We start from the raw sequence: 12,453 nt of genomic DNA on the forward strand, positions 1-12,453 counted from the left end.
GACGGCAAGAACCTCCCCACTCTTGATGTTTCTGGGTTTGCGACGCGTACAGGTATGTCATTTTCGGTATTGATTAAAGCACTAGCAATCATGAGATTCTTCTTGAGGGTGTGTGGGGATTGAATAATGCCGAGGGCAAATCCGGGTTCGATTTCTGCTCTAACTAGAACAATCGTCTCTGCATTCCCTCTGACTTTCCCATTCTGGCACGCGATCAATCTTACAGGCTTGGATGCAATACTGCGTTGATTCAGGATAAACTCTTCAATGCCAAGAGGTAGGACTTTCTCCAGTGGATAGATCGTCAATCCATGGCAGCTAATCAAATCCATTCCCAGAATGAAGTCATCTTCGATGCCAGCCACGAGAGCGCGATGTCTTATCTTCAGCTGAGCAATGTAGATTTCTACTTCTGCCTGGCCCATGATTGGCGCCGACTCTCCAGTTACTGTCTTCAATCTGATTGTTTCGGATGAAGTCGCTAGGTCTTTAGCTCTCAGGAATCCTCGATTTGTAATTGATACCTCAGCGCCTAGTATTGATCGTGATTACTGCGGGAGTTCCATTAATCTTCCCCGGTATAGTTGGACTACTGCCTCGGATGAAACTTCCTATCTTCACTTCCTTGAGGGCCACAAGCACATCCCCCAAAAATACTGGCTGTTTTTAGTTTTCCTGCACATTCCATTGAGGAGATCTCTGTTGTGTGCTTCTCCTCGGAGCTGCTGATCGAGCACGACAATCGCGTTTGAGATGTCCCTGGCGCCCACACCTATAGCATTCTACGCTTCTCCTACGAGGCATACCATTCTCTACTCCTTGAGATATACCATTCATTTGTTGTGACAGTTTTCCCAGTATCTTCTTTATTCCGTCATTTTCTTCCATCTCTAGTTCTGCCACTCTGACTTTGTGGCAGAACTAGATGTCTGGTACCTTGATAGTTGTAGGACTTTCTTAACTTCAACGTCACGAATGCCATTTACGAAGGTTTATGTCGCAAGCCTCTCTTGAAAAGTTGGTGGTGCGTCGGCGTATGCAAGACGTACCAATCTCTTGACATCTGACAGTTTATTTCTCGATAACTCAAATTTACACGTCTGATTATTACACAGCGATTATGTACAAATTAATTCCGGCGCAATTTTACTGAATAACCCTCGTTCCCAACGGTGGCCTCTAGTTAAATCTAAACGTTCGTCTCGATGGTTCAAGAACGCCATTTTGAGAGTTTTCTGAGTTGCCCATCGCGACTTCCGCTTCCAGGCTTTTCGTCAGTGAATGCCGCGCCGCCCGGCCGATGAGTTATGGCCGCCGTACATACCAGAATAAACACATACATACTAGAAGACCCATTGGCGTCGTACCAGGGCGACGTATGGGTTTCTTTCGTAACAATACTACACTTACGAGCATTGAAATGGGGCCACAAAGCAGGCCGCTATTCACATCTGACTTTGAATCAAATTTTCCACCGAACTATATTACACTTAAAGAAACTAAAAAAAGCATTAGAAAGACCAGATGTTTGTCTTTAAAACAGAGTTACGAAAAACTTCATGAAATTGTTTTGCAATATTCTTTTTCGGCAATTCTGAGCTTTTGGAGTGACCCAGGAGCCGGAATCCTATCTCTAATTCTTTGTTTAAGTTCATCTCACAGATATTCCATAGGATTCATATAGATATAAATTGTGAATAATTTTCATTCAAAATCAGATTTGAATAGTAGCCCGATTTTAATGCTCGCAAATTTATATTCTCAGTATAATATTGTAAGTTGATTTTTCCCATTGTAATAATAATCTGATTGAACAGAATTAAACACGTGATGAAAAATCGTACTACACGATGGGAAACTGAAATCATTCAAAAATAATCAGGAAAATTAGGATAACACCACTTCTAAATACGTCAAGTGAGTCATTCTGTTTTGACACTTAAATGTAGTTGTCAAAGCTTCAAAATTTTGACAAATCAATGTAGGTCATTGTTACGAATCCACTTGGTCGTTAAGTTTTTGATGCGATTTTATATACTTAATATATAGGGGGTTTTCAAAGTTATGTAAAAAATCTGGTAAATCCGGCTATTTGCCTCGCTCGTTTTCAATCCGAAATTGACGAAAAACTGTAAACACAGACGTCGTTTTTATAAATTGAAAAATGTCTGTTGACTGGTTTAAAAAAAATACGAATTTACGATTGCAAAAAAAATGTACGCATCATGTCCGGAAAATTAGATTTTACTGGCTTCGTAAGCTGTTTTTCAATGAAGCGGGATTTATTGAACTGTGTTTAAGGGGAGAGAAAAGTTCTGTCTAAATAACCTTCGACCATTTTAGTGTAGACTGCGAGAACTGTGACCGAGGTATCCGTTACAGGTACATTAGATTGTAGAACGCTAACCAAACTTTGCTTAATCATCCCCACCAACAATGTGGTGACGTCATATCAAAATTGTACATAGGAAATGAGTTTTAAATTGCATAAAATAACATAGTCCTACATGTATAGTTTTTTTACTTAAATCCTTTTGTGTAAAACCATTTTCTAACATCTTGTTGTTTATTTAGTTTATTTGCAGTATTGTGTACACTATACGTAAAATTGTTGATTAAAATATATATATCTTTGTTTATCTAAAATGTCAAAGGTTTGATATTTATCAAACAATTCGTTCATGATTCAGTACAAAACAACATCGTACATCGCTCGCAAGTACAAAATAAAACGAGTTGTAATTAATTTCTTTATCAACTTATTTGTTGTAGTGCTGACTTCAAGATTCTGTCTACCTTTGTTAATTCTTCTTCAGAGTCCATATTTATACAGCCACCAACATTCAGTCAACTTGACCTTAGAAGACTTTGGCTTCCAGAGCCTTAATATTTCCAAAGCAACATTTCGCTCTGTTGACAAAATACAAGTTCTGGAATTTTCAAATGTCAATATATACATCATAGAAAATGGAAGCTTGTGCTCTGCAGCTCCAGAAAAGATAATATTTCGCGACAGTGGATTTTCAAAATTAAATAAAAGTCATTTTGGAGGATGTCCATCTCTAACAACACTAGTATTTGACCACAGTGGTATGACAATAGGTGACGAAACATTTTCGGTATTATTCAGCTTAAAATACCTCCATTTCGTTGAACAATATATGGATAAAGTGAGCAAGAATTTTTTAAAAAATTTGACAAGTCTGGAAAATCTGTCTTTTTCTTCTTGCTATTTACACGTAATTGAAGCTGATGCTTTCGATGACTTGAGAAGTTTAAAACATTTGAGTTTAAGTGAAAACATGTTGCTTAAATTTGACGGATTGTTAACTCCCAACTTAAATCAACTGACAACATTAAGCATTGGTTTAGATTACCTAGAAAGTTTTCCGTTAGAGGATTTACAACATGTACCAAATCTAGAAAAATTGTGGTTAAACGACAACTATAATATAACTCGTTTTGACCAGTTTAGCACAACTGTGATGTTGAAACTGCGGCTAATCAACTTATCTTCAAACAAATTAGTTCACTTTCCCTGGAATTATTTACAGTATGTGCCGAATTTAGAAGAACTTATGTTGGACTACAATGGATTAAAAACCGCATTTGGAGGTTTATTGACCGTGGAAATGCGAAAACTACGAAAACTCCATTTAGAACAAAATTATTTAGATGATTTTTCGTGGAGTGATCTAGAGTTAATGCCAAATTTAGAAGAGCTAATTCTCAGTAGTAACAAGATAAGTTGGAATAGGTCTGTCAAATCAATAATTGGCAGGTCGACTAAATTACGAAAACTTTATTTAAATGACAATAAATTAAAGCATTTCCCTTCCGATATTCTCCAAGATATGCCATATTTAGAAAAGTTACATCTTGAGAATAATGAAATTAGTACAGTTTTTGATTTACCAGCTAATTTACAAGCGTTGCAAGAACTGCATTTAAATCACAATAATTTGACAGATTTTCAACGTATGGCTAATTTAGATAACTTACGAAAGTTAGATTTAAGCTACAATAATCTGATCGATTTTCACTGGAGTGTTCTATATTATATGACAAATCTAAAAAGCTTAATTCTAAGCAATAACAAGATACAAAATATATTAGGCGAACCAAGAAGAGATAATATTAAAAAGTTAAAAAAATTATATTTAAATAATAACGAACTAAAACATTTTCCATGGAACAGTCTACAATATATGCCAGGTTTAGAAGAATTGTACCTTGCAAACAACAAAATTAAGATTGTGTCCGTCGAATTCTTGGCTTTATCAAGATTACAAAAATTAGATTTAAAACACAATAATTTGGATGATTTTAAATACAACGTATCAGGCTCTATGCCAAATTTACACGTACTAATTTAACAAAGTCAAGCAATTGATAAATGACTGACTTTATAAGTTGCAAAATTTTTCAATAATTTAATTTCAGCGAGTTTATTACTTTTTCTAACCTAACTAACGCTTTAGAAAAAATAAAACTTCTTTTTAGTGGCACTCTAATGATCCGTACAGGTAAATACATCTAAACTTCATTTTCAATCATAAATTTAATGTAGGTAGGTACTTTTTCAAGGTTTCCTCTCTTTTCGGATAGTTGGCGCTACAAAAATAAATTATAGTTTAGTCACCAATTTTATTGAAATAATATTTGTAAAATCTAAGTATATATGTATATCTATTTTGTATAATATTAAAATATATGTAAAGTATGTTTCAAATGAGTTATCCCTTTATAAAATTTTGTCATCAACATTTTTGTAAGAACATGTACTTATATCAATTTGAATAGGTGCAGTGTAATCTAATAATAACAGTATTGTATTCCCAAATTTTCGAGGAAATGGATTTAATCAATAAAATAAACTGACTCATTCACAATTTTTTTTTAGTAAACGTAATTCTAAAAAATGCAAAAGCAATGATAATCACAAGACATTATATATATTTTGCACATTTTAGATAGAATTTATTCAGCAAAATTTTGAGATGACGTCATCAATTTTGGAAGGAGGGATAAACAAATTAACTTGATTGTAAATTTACGATGCTTACGATAATTTTATAACGTTAAAACCCCAGCAAGATTTCAAAGCATTCGGTTTTGCAGATTAAAAATTAAATTGCAAAATATAGTTATAAAATTATGATTTTTTTCCAAAAATTTTGATATCTTGAGTAAACATTCAACACATGTAATTTATGAATCCACAAACGGAAGACCTATTTTTTTCGTACTCTAGAGGTCATGACCATGAAAATATGAAAGTCGCCAGTCGCCCTATGGACTCGTTTACAACACTTCCTTAGCTTAAGCTCGGGAACTAAAAACTAATGAATTTGATTTTTTTGATGATAACTTTGATAAGCACTATAAATTCTAAATAAATATACGTTTGGACTGTTACAAGTGCAGTGTAATATTAAAAATAACAGTATCATATACTCAAATTTTCGAAAAAATGTAGTCACCTATATAATAATAAGCAATTAAAAAAAAATATCAATACACAAGAATACACTCAAAATATTATATATATTTTAGATAATCTTTATGCGACAAAATTTTGAGATGACGTCATTGGTTTTTTGGAAAGGAATAAAAAATAATAAAGTTTGATTACCGATTTACTGTGCTTATGATAACCGTTAAACCTTTGTAAGATTTCATTGCATTCGATTTTATAATATCAAAGTTAAAAAATCTGCAAAATTTTCTAATTCATTCATACATAAACCACACTTCCACGAGTATGTTATTTTATAAAATTTAAGTAACATTTACTATTAAACATTTTGAAGCGACGTCATCACATTGTTGGTGGCGATCATCAGATAAGTTTTGGTTGGCGTTATCTGTATAATAAAAATCGACACAAACAGCAGACAGATAGACAATCACATGGAAACGGGACACATGTTGTTTTGTTTTCATGAAATGACCAGAAAACACGAAAGTAGCCATTCGTCGGTTGGACTCTATTACAATACTTTTTAGCTTACTCCAATTTAAAAAAATTGGTCGAAAGTTATTTCGACACAATTTCCTTCACTTCTGAAGTACAGTCCAACAAATACTGCTATTCTAAAAAATTATAAAGAAAGAAAAAAGACACATGGGGCCTCCGAGAAGGAATCTCGTGGAAGATCTTCAGTATCTGAGGAAGCTGTTGATGATTTGAGACGACCTGAGCAGAATCCGCAAACATCTTTGACAAAATTTCCTCAGTAGTAAGGAGTTCCTTTTGTAACCTGAAATTGAATTTGTTTCTTTTTATTCTGGATCAGTTTTGTTTTTAAAAAAGGTATGACGCATTTAGGCAACCAGTTAAACAAATGCGTGTGGTATTTGTCGTGGGCTCTTAAGTATTTAGTAAGGTCCAAACTGAGAGGCGGCACGTGTTCATGACCTACTTCGCCCTTATAATCATTTATAGAAACCCTGTATAACAGTTAAATTAAATAAACATAGAATTCTTTGAAATGACGTCATCAAATTGTTGGTGGCGGTGATTAGCAAAACTTTAGTTAGCGTTTAACCATCTACATGATATTTACATACAAAATTTGACAACAATCGATCAATAAAGTAAACGTAATACTAATAACAGAGAACAATTAACTATACCCTGGACGACGGACATATAGAGTACTAAAACGTCCAGACCTCCGCGCGTAGTTTGAACGTGTTTCTCTGATTGGCTGCAGTAAAACTGTGCGCCAAATCTTGGAGAACGATACACACAATCGAAATTGAAACAAAGAAAAATCTTTCTTTTTTATGAGCTTCCTTTGTACAATAGTTACAGTTTCGGCCAGAAAATCTTATGCAGCATAAACAGGTCTTCTGCGTATAATAGCATTTCTTCGCCGTCTAGAGTATAATATGTCAGACAGTGGTATGTAGCAGCAGTGATCAGTAGTAGAATGATGATTTTTTTGTATTTTTATGATCTAAGATTTTTAGAACAGACCTCATGACAGCTATAGGCAACACAAAATACTCATACGCATAAAACACTCATATAACAAGCACAGTATAAAGCACAGAACACCTAACTATATATATAAAGATCATGATGTTTATCACAGTATAGAGATATCTTTATTTATTTAAAACAGTTTATATGTGTGACGAAGTCACAATTGACATTTCGTTTAATTGTGAACATAAATTAAAAAAAACATGTATAGTTAATCTTGTATATATGTACCATGTATTTAAGAGAAATATTTCTCCTTTTTTTATTTATCTATTTTTTTGTGTTATAGAAATCGCCAACTTCACATTCTATTTTTTTTTCATTCTGTGGCATTTACTTCCTAAAAAATTTCTGGGTAATGTTTATGACTCTCAAATCTGAGTTCCACTCTGGCATCATTCTTTGATTATAACAAGGCATTTTAATTTCGTAACCCTTGAACTAACTTCCTACAGTTAGTTCTTTAATTTTTCTTTATAAAATTTTTATCGTGTGAAGAGTGATGACGATTCATTTGAGGACTTCTGATCAAATAGTCTAGGGATTTCTTCGCTATTAAAGTTCCTAGATTTGAGGATTTGACATTTACAACAATGTGACGGTTAATCTTTAGACACCAGTTTGTTTATTTTTAGTACTCGCTTAATGCAATATTGTTAAGGTTAGGTTGTATATTTTAAATTAATCGTCCAGTGTAATATCTTCTGCTATTTTATTATGTTTATGTACACAATTCCAGAGCGACTCGAAAAACTGTGTTACTGAAATTGCTCAACTTTCACTTTGCGAAGTTTTATGCAAGGTATGCAGGCACTTGTGTTTTCTTTGTAAAATTCTGCATCACTTTTTTGGACAATAAAAGGGCAATTGAATATTGGAGAGATTTGTATTGACAGATTAAAGGTAGACAGTTGTGAAGGTGGCAAAAGCACGGTAACGTAGGACGTAAACGTAATAGTAAAATTACTGCGATTTGAATATTCTATGACCAATTTAGTTAAATTATAGTTACCTACAGCAGTCCTACAGTATAGTGTGACAAGGAATATAATAGTTTTACGATTACCTATGACTCCTTTACTGTCCTTCGCAACGACTAATGTAGCAAATTTATGACATCACCGCAAACTTGGGTAAACAGGACCGGATTATCCTGATAAAAGCCTATTATTTCAAAACAGAGTAACAGAATTTTTATTTCCATTAGGTCCATTTTTCGATTTTAAAACTAATTGCAAAGACGCCGGAGATAATTACTAATTTATCAGACCAAGCGAAATATATCAATTTCTATTATCGTATTCTTGCCGTTGGTTAATCATTTATATTTTTCTTGGATTTTAATCTTTCCGCAGTGTCTTGAATTACTTTAAACTTCGTTCATTATTGCGCGCCAAATACCCTGAAAATAAGTCCTTGTTTAATAGAACTTTTTTTTATAAGTTTATTTAATTATATTTTTTTGTAGATGGGTAGGACATGTATAGTCTGCAAATCCTCACGCATATCTGGCAAGAAACCAAAGTCATTTTTCAAACCGCCATCGTTTCCAGAAAAGAGAAAAATATGGGAAAAAAATCTAAATCGAGCACTAAAAAATAGTAACTATATTTGTGAGTTTCACTTTAAAGAAGAGGACATCGTTCGAGAAAAAGTCTTTTATCGGAAGGATAATACGGTACTTACAAAGGTTAGTATTTTGTCAGTTTTTCTATTAAAACAGACTTCAGCAGGAATGCATATATGGGGAAATTATTAACACTTAATGCCACTATTTTTCCTATTTCATCAACATTTTTTCATACAACACCCATCAATGCTAATCATTTGTCGCAAATAAAATGAATTAGAGTTGGCGTTCCCTGTCGAGTTTTGGGTGGTACTACTGGTGCACTTTGTTAATTTTTGACACCAACAGTTGTTTTAATTATTTTCAGGTGCCTCTTAAATCTACACGATTGGTGGATCATGCTGTCCCATTCTCATCTCAACCACCGTCTTCAGGACCTTTTGAAAAAAGATCGTCCTGTGAAAATAATGTATTAGAAAAGTCAGAATCTTTAGAAAAAAGACCATTTACTGAAAACGTAGTTGAAGGCACCAAACCATCAGAAAAGAGGTCACGCGAAAATAGGTTAACAGAGAAAAAAACCCGATATAACCCTGCAGAAATCTACACCACTGTTTCCAATGCCGAAATTCTCCTTCCATCTGCTTGGTCAAAAGTACTTCTTGACACAGGCGACATAGTTTTCGCTACTTTTACCATCAACAAATTATCAAACGTGATTACTAAGAAAGAAGTTCGGTTAAGTAAGGATGGGAAAATAACTTTCTGGTGTTATGGAAAACAAATTGAAATAGACGAGATTGTTATGACAGCAGACGATTTGCGTAGAACGATTTGTAGCTTTGATGATAGCGTGATATGTAAAGGGATTGGCGTACTTGATTCAAAGAGCGATTACCGTAATTTAACCATCGACGTAAAAGGCACCCATCGACACAAATCGTGTCCTATGATATTACAAGAAAATGATCTCTATGTTTGTGAATTCTGTCAAGATTTGAATGTTTGAAGTTATTACACAAAACGAAAAGGATAAATAAAGTACACATGAAATGATCAGAGACGGATGTTTTGAGAAAGAAAAAAAACATCGTCCTTTAGACAACAGTGCATGAAAAGAATGAATACTATTTTCAATAAAGGATATCAAGACCATGAAAAACTTAAATGGCATGAAGCGTTGTATACGCAAATACAACTATTAATTTTAATGGAGAAGAGACAAATTTATTTGAAAACTTTTCGTTTTGAGTTTATTGCAGAAATATATAAGGCATTTTATTATAGGATGCTATTGGATAACAAATGTTTGAAATAAGTCAACGCAACGTCGGGACGTGAAAACCGGTTTTTGCATCATTGCAAGCTTATGGTTTTACCGGAAGTGAAATCAGCTTTTTTATTTGACTGGATCACCCCCATTTATTTATATAATTAGACAGATATTGAAGAAACATTCCCACTGGTGTGGTTTGGGGGTCCATGGTAAATAATAATGAAATATTCCAAAATACTTAATATAATTTGTCATTTTTATTTTGAAAATAAAATTTGTTTAAAGTTATTCGGACAGAATTTTTTTGGCCCCTGAAGCAATTTTTTTGGATAAATATTGTATTTGGTTCGTAATCTCCGAAACTGTTGGGCCGATTGTTGTATTTTAAAATGATTTGAATGTTGTACAAAAATATACTCCTACTCGTATATTTGTAGTGCACGAACTCGTTTTCAGTTTTTTTGTTAAATGTTCAAATTTTCGCAAAAACATTTGCAAGGTTACGTTACCAACATGGGATATAAGTGCCCTTTTACTTTTTTTTCTTGCGTTGGTAATGCGCTGTGACTTGTATATCCATGTTGATGACGTCATCAGCTATTTTTTGTTGGTCAAATTAAGAACGAGTCACTCCATTTTCTCGAAAATGTGGGAATACGCAAGTCTCTATATAATAATGATAAAATCAGAATTGTAATAAGCAGAACATTTTGTTAGATTGTGATTTAATCAATAACTTTAGTCCTGTTTTTAGAATACAAACTCATTCAAATCAAAGTAATTTCTCCGTGACATTCTTTCGATGTATAAACATAAATAAACACTTGAACTTCGGATTGCTATTACCTAATGCTGAAGGACATTTTATCTCCTTAGTTATGTGTTTTAGATATGTTTCATTGTCTGTCCGTGGGACTCCAAGAATTTGCGCTCCCACCGCGCAAGGGCTGCGGGGTCTTATTTATATGGCTTATTTTTACTTCACAGAGGTTATGACAAAACGAAAGTCGTAAAATCAAACATTATATATTTTTTAAAGAGCTGGATTTATCGGATTATATTTTAAGGGCGGGGGGAATTTTTTCGAAATGACCTTCGACCTATTTTTTACTACACTTAAAAGTCTTAACTAATTAAAATTAATTAAAAACTTGGCAGAATCCTTAAAAAAGTGTTGCGTACTGAAGGGCCATAAATGTGAAAAACCTTCGCATTTAATGGAAAAGGACTTCGAGTTTTCATTTTTTGATATACTTTAACAACACGGCAGAATCCTGAATTTTTAACTGTTTTTCTGAAGGTGATTTTTTAGTCGAAATAGAATTTTATATTTCTTAAGAGCATGATAGGATCCATAAAATTTGGACTTTTTAAAAAAGGTACCTTAAAAATATGGCAAAATCGTTAAAAACGTTGTGGTGACCGAATTTGAATTAAAATTTCGGGCTGAAAAAAATTAAGAGCGGCGCGAAATTGCATTTGAATAATTTGAATTTGAAAAAAAAATGCAATCAAGAAAATCGTTAAACATAGGCAACCATGTGCACGTTTAGTTCTTTTTCTGGTAGTAGGTAGTTCTACTAGGGAATTTTAGTTAGAGGGTTGGTAGTGATAGGGGTGGTTGCTTTGTAGAGGGTGGGGAGAGGGTCACTTTTGGTTTGTTGTTGTGTGTCAAAACCACGCGGTGAGTTACCTAGGTTAAGTTTAGTTGGTTTGATAGTTAATAAAAAAGGAAGAGCCTTTGTTTAACGAAAATCAATCGTTACGACGACGCCGCCACAGTTTCCCCAACACGCGCAGCTAATTCTTGCGGATTTCGAAGCTGAAATATCCGAATTTTCAACCGACGCTAACATGTGGTGCAAATTTGTTTTATTGGTTGTAAATTCGCAGTTCATGTTAGGATTTTAATCGTTAACCAGTTCGAACACAATTTAAGTCAGGACTGTGTTTAGATAAGCACTTGCCAGGAGATTTCATGAAATTCACTTAGTCAGGACTCGTTCTTTGTTTATCAAATTATAAATTAGGTTTATGGATACATATACTTTGGTGTTACATTCCTCACACAAGATTGCTATTAGTTCATTAGCGGCAGTTAAATTAACCTAACGTTGCCCACTCTGCGAAGACCGTGAAAGTATGGCCGAATTCATAATATCGTGTAGGGGAACGAGGGGCTTGTTGTAACAGTTTTTAGGAAAACGAATATAATTTGGTATCTATTAGCTGTTTGACCATTATAAAAGCATCTATCGGTAGTCTAACTATTCCCCTATTGGACTGAACAGGCAAAAGGTCAAAATTGTTCATCTTCACTTCACACCAGGCATTTTCTTAAAAAAAGTGCATTGTTACAACTTGCCCCGTGGTTGGGGCTAGTTGTAACAGCCATCATACAGGTAGTACCAGTAAAAATAAAGTTGATGTTGATACATATTTAGATTTTATTTTTGAAAAATCAACACAACACTTCATTATATACAATTTTTTTTCAGTAAAACTGAAATAAACTTTTAGAAAAAGAGTTAACATTAAAAATTTGAGTGTTGTCTTCCTTTTTCTTAATATATCTGGAAAGCGATATATGGCATAGGTCAAAATTTTGGCTCG

The 12,453-nt window shown here is 33.6% G+C and overlaps 2 protein-coding genes across 5 annotated transcripts; both read left to right on the plus strand.

The window, feature by feature from the left end:
* Positions 1–2,709: 2,709 nt before the first annotated feature.
* On the plus strand, positions 2,710–4,607 carry LOC135123099 (protein artichoke-like). The gene is made up of 2 exons (XM_064047610.1): positions 2,710–2,719; positions 2,773–4,607. Coding segments are annotated over exons 1-2 (1,605 nt in total). The 5' UTR covers positions 2,710–2,718; the 3' UTR covers positions 4,377–4,607.
* A 2,994-nt stretch (positions 4,608–7,601) lies between these two features.
* Positions 7,602–10,063, plus strand: LOC135123100 (uncharacterized). 4 transcript variants are annotated; one of them, XM_064047612.1, is made up of 4 exons: positions 7,803–7,945; positions 8,003–8,127; positions 8,463–8,684; positions 8,932–10,063. In XM_064047612.1, the coding sequence occupies exons 2-4, from the start codon at positions 8,107–8,109 to the stop codon at positions 9,571–9,573; spliced, it is 885 nt and encodes a 294-aa protein (XP_063903682.1). In that variant the 5' UTR covers positions 7,803–7,945; positions 8,003–8,106; the 3' UTR covers positions 9,574–10,063. The 4 variants fall into 4 exon arrangements, with proteins under 4 accessions (XP_063903683.1, XP_063903684.1, XP_063903682.1 ...); XM_064047613.1 differs by lacking the exons at positions 7,803–7,945; positions 8,003–8,127 and adding an exon at positions 7,602–7,796; XM_064047614.1 differs by lacking the exons at positions 7,803–7,945; positions 8,003–8,127 and adding an exon at positions 7,613–7,655.
* Positions 10,064–12,453: the final 2,390 nt, after the last annotated feature.

Source organism: Zophobas morio, unplaced genomic scaffold (genome assembly GCF_036711695.1).
Source record: "Zophobas morio isolate AGI-343-1 ecotype UQ-CSIRO unplaced genomic scaffold, CSIRO_AGI_Zmor_V1 ptg000006l, whole genome shotgun sequence".
NCBI lineage: Eukaryota > Metazoa > Arthropoda > Insecta > Coleoptera > Tenebrionidae > Zophobas > Zophobas morio.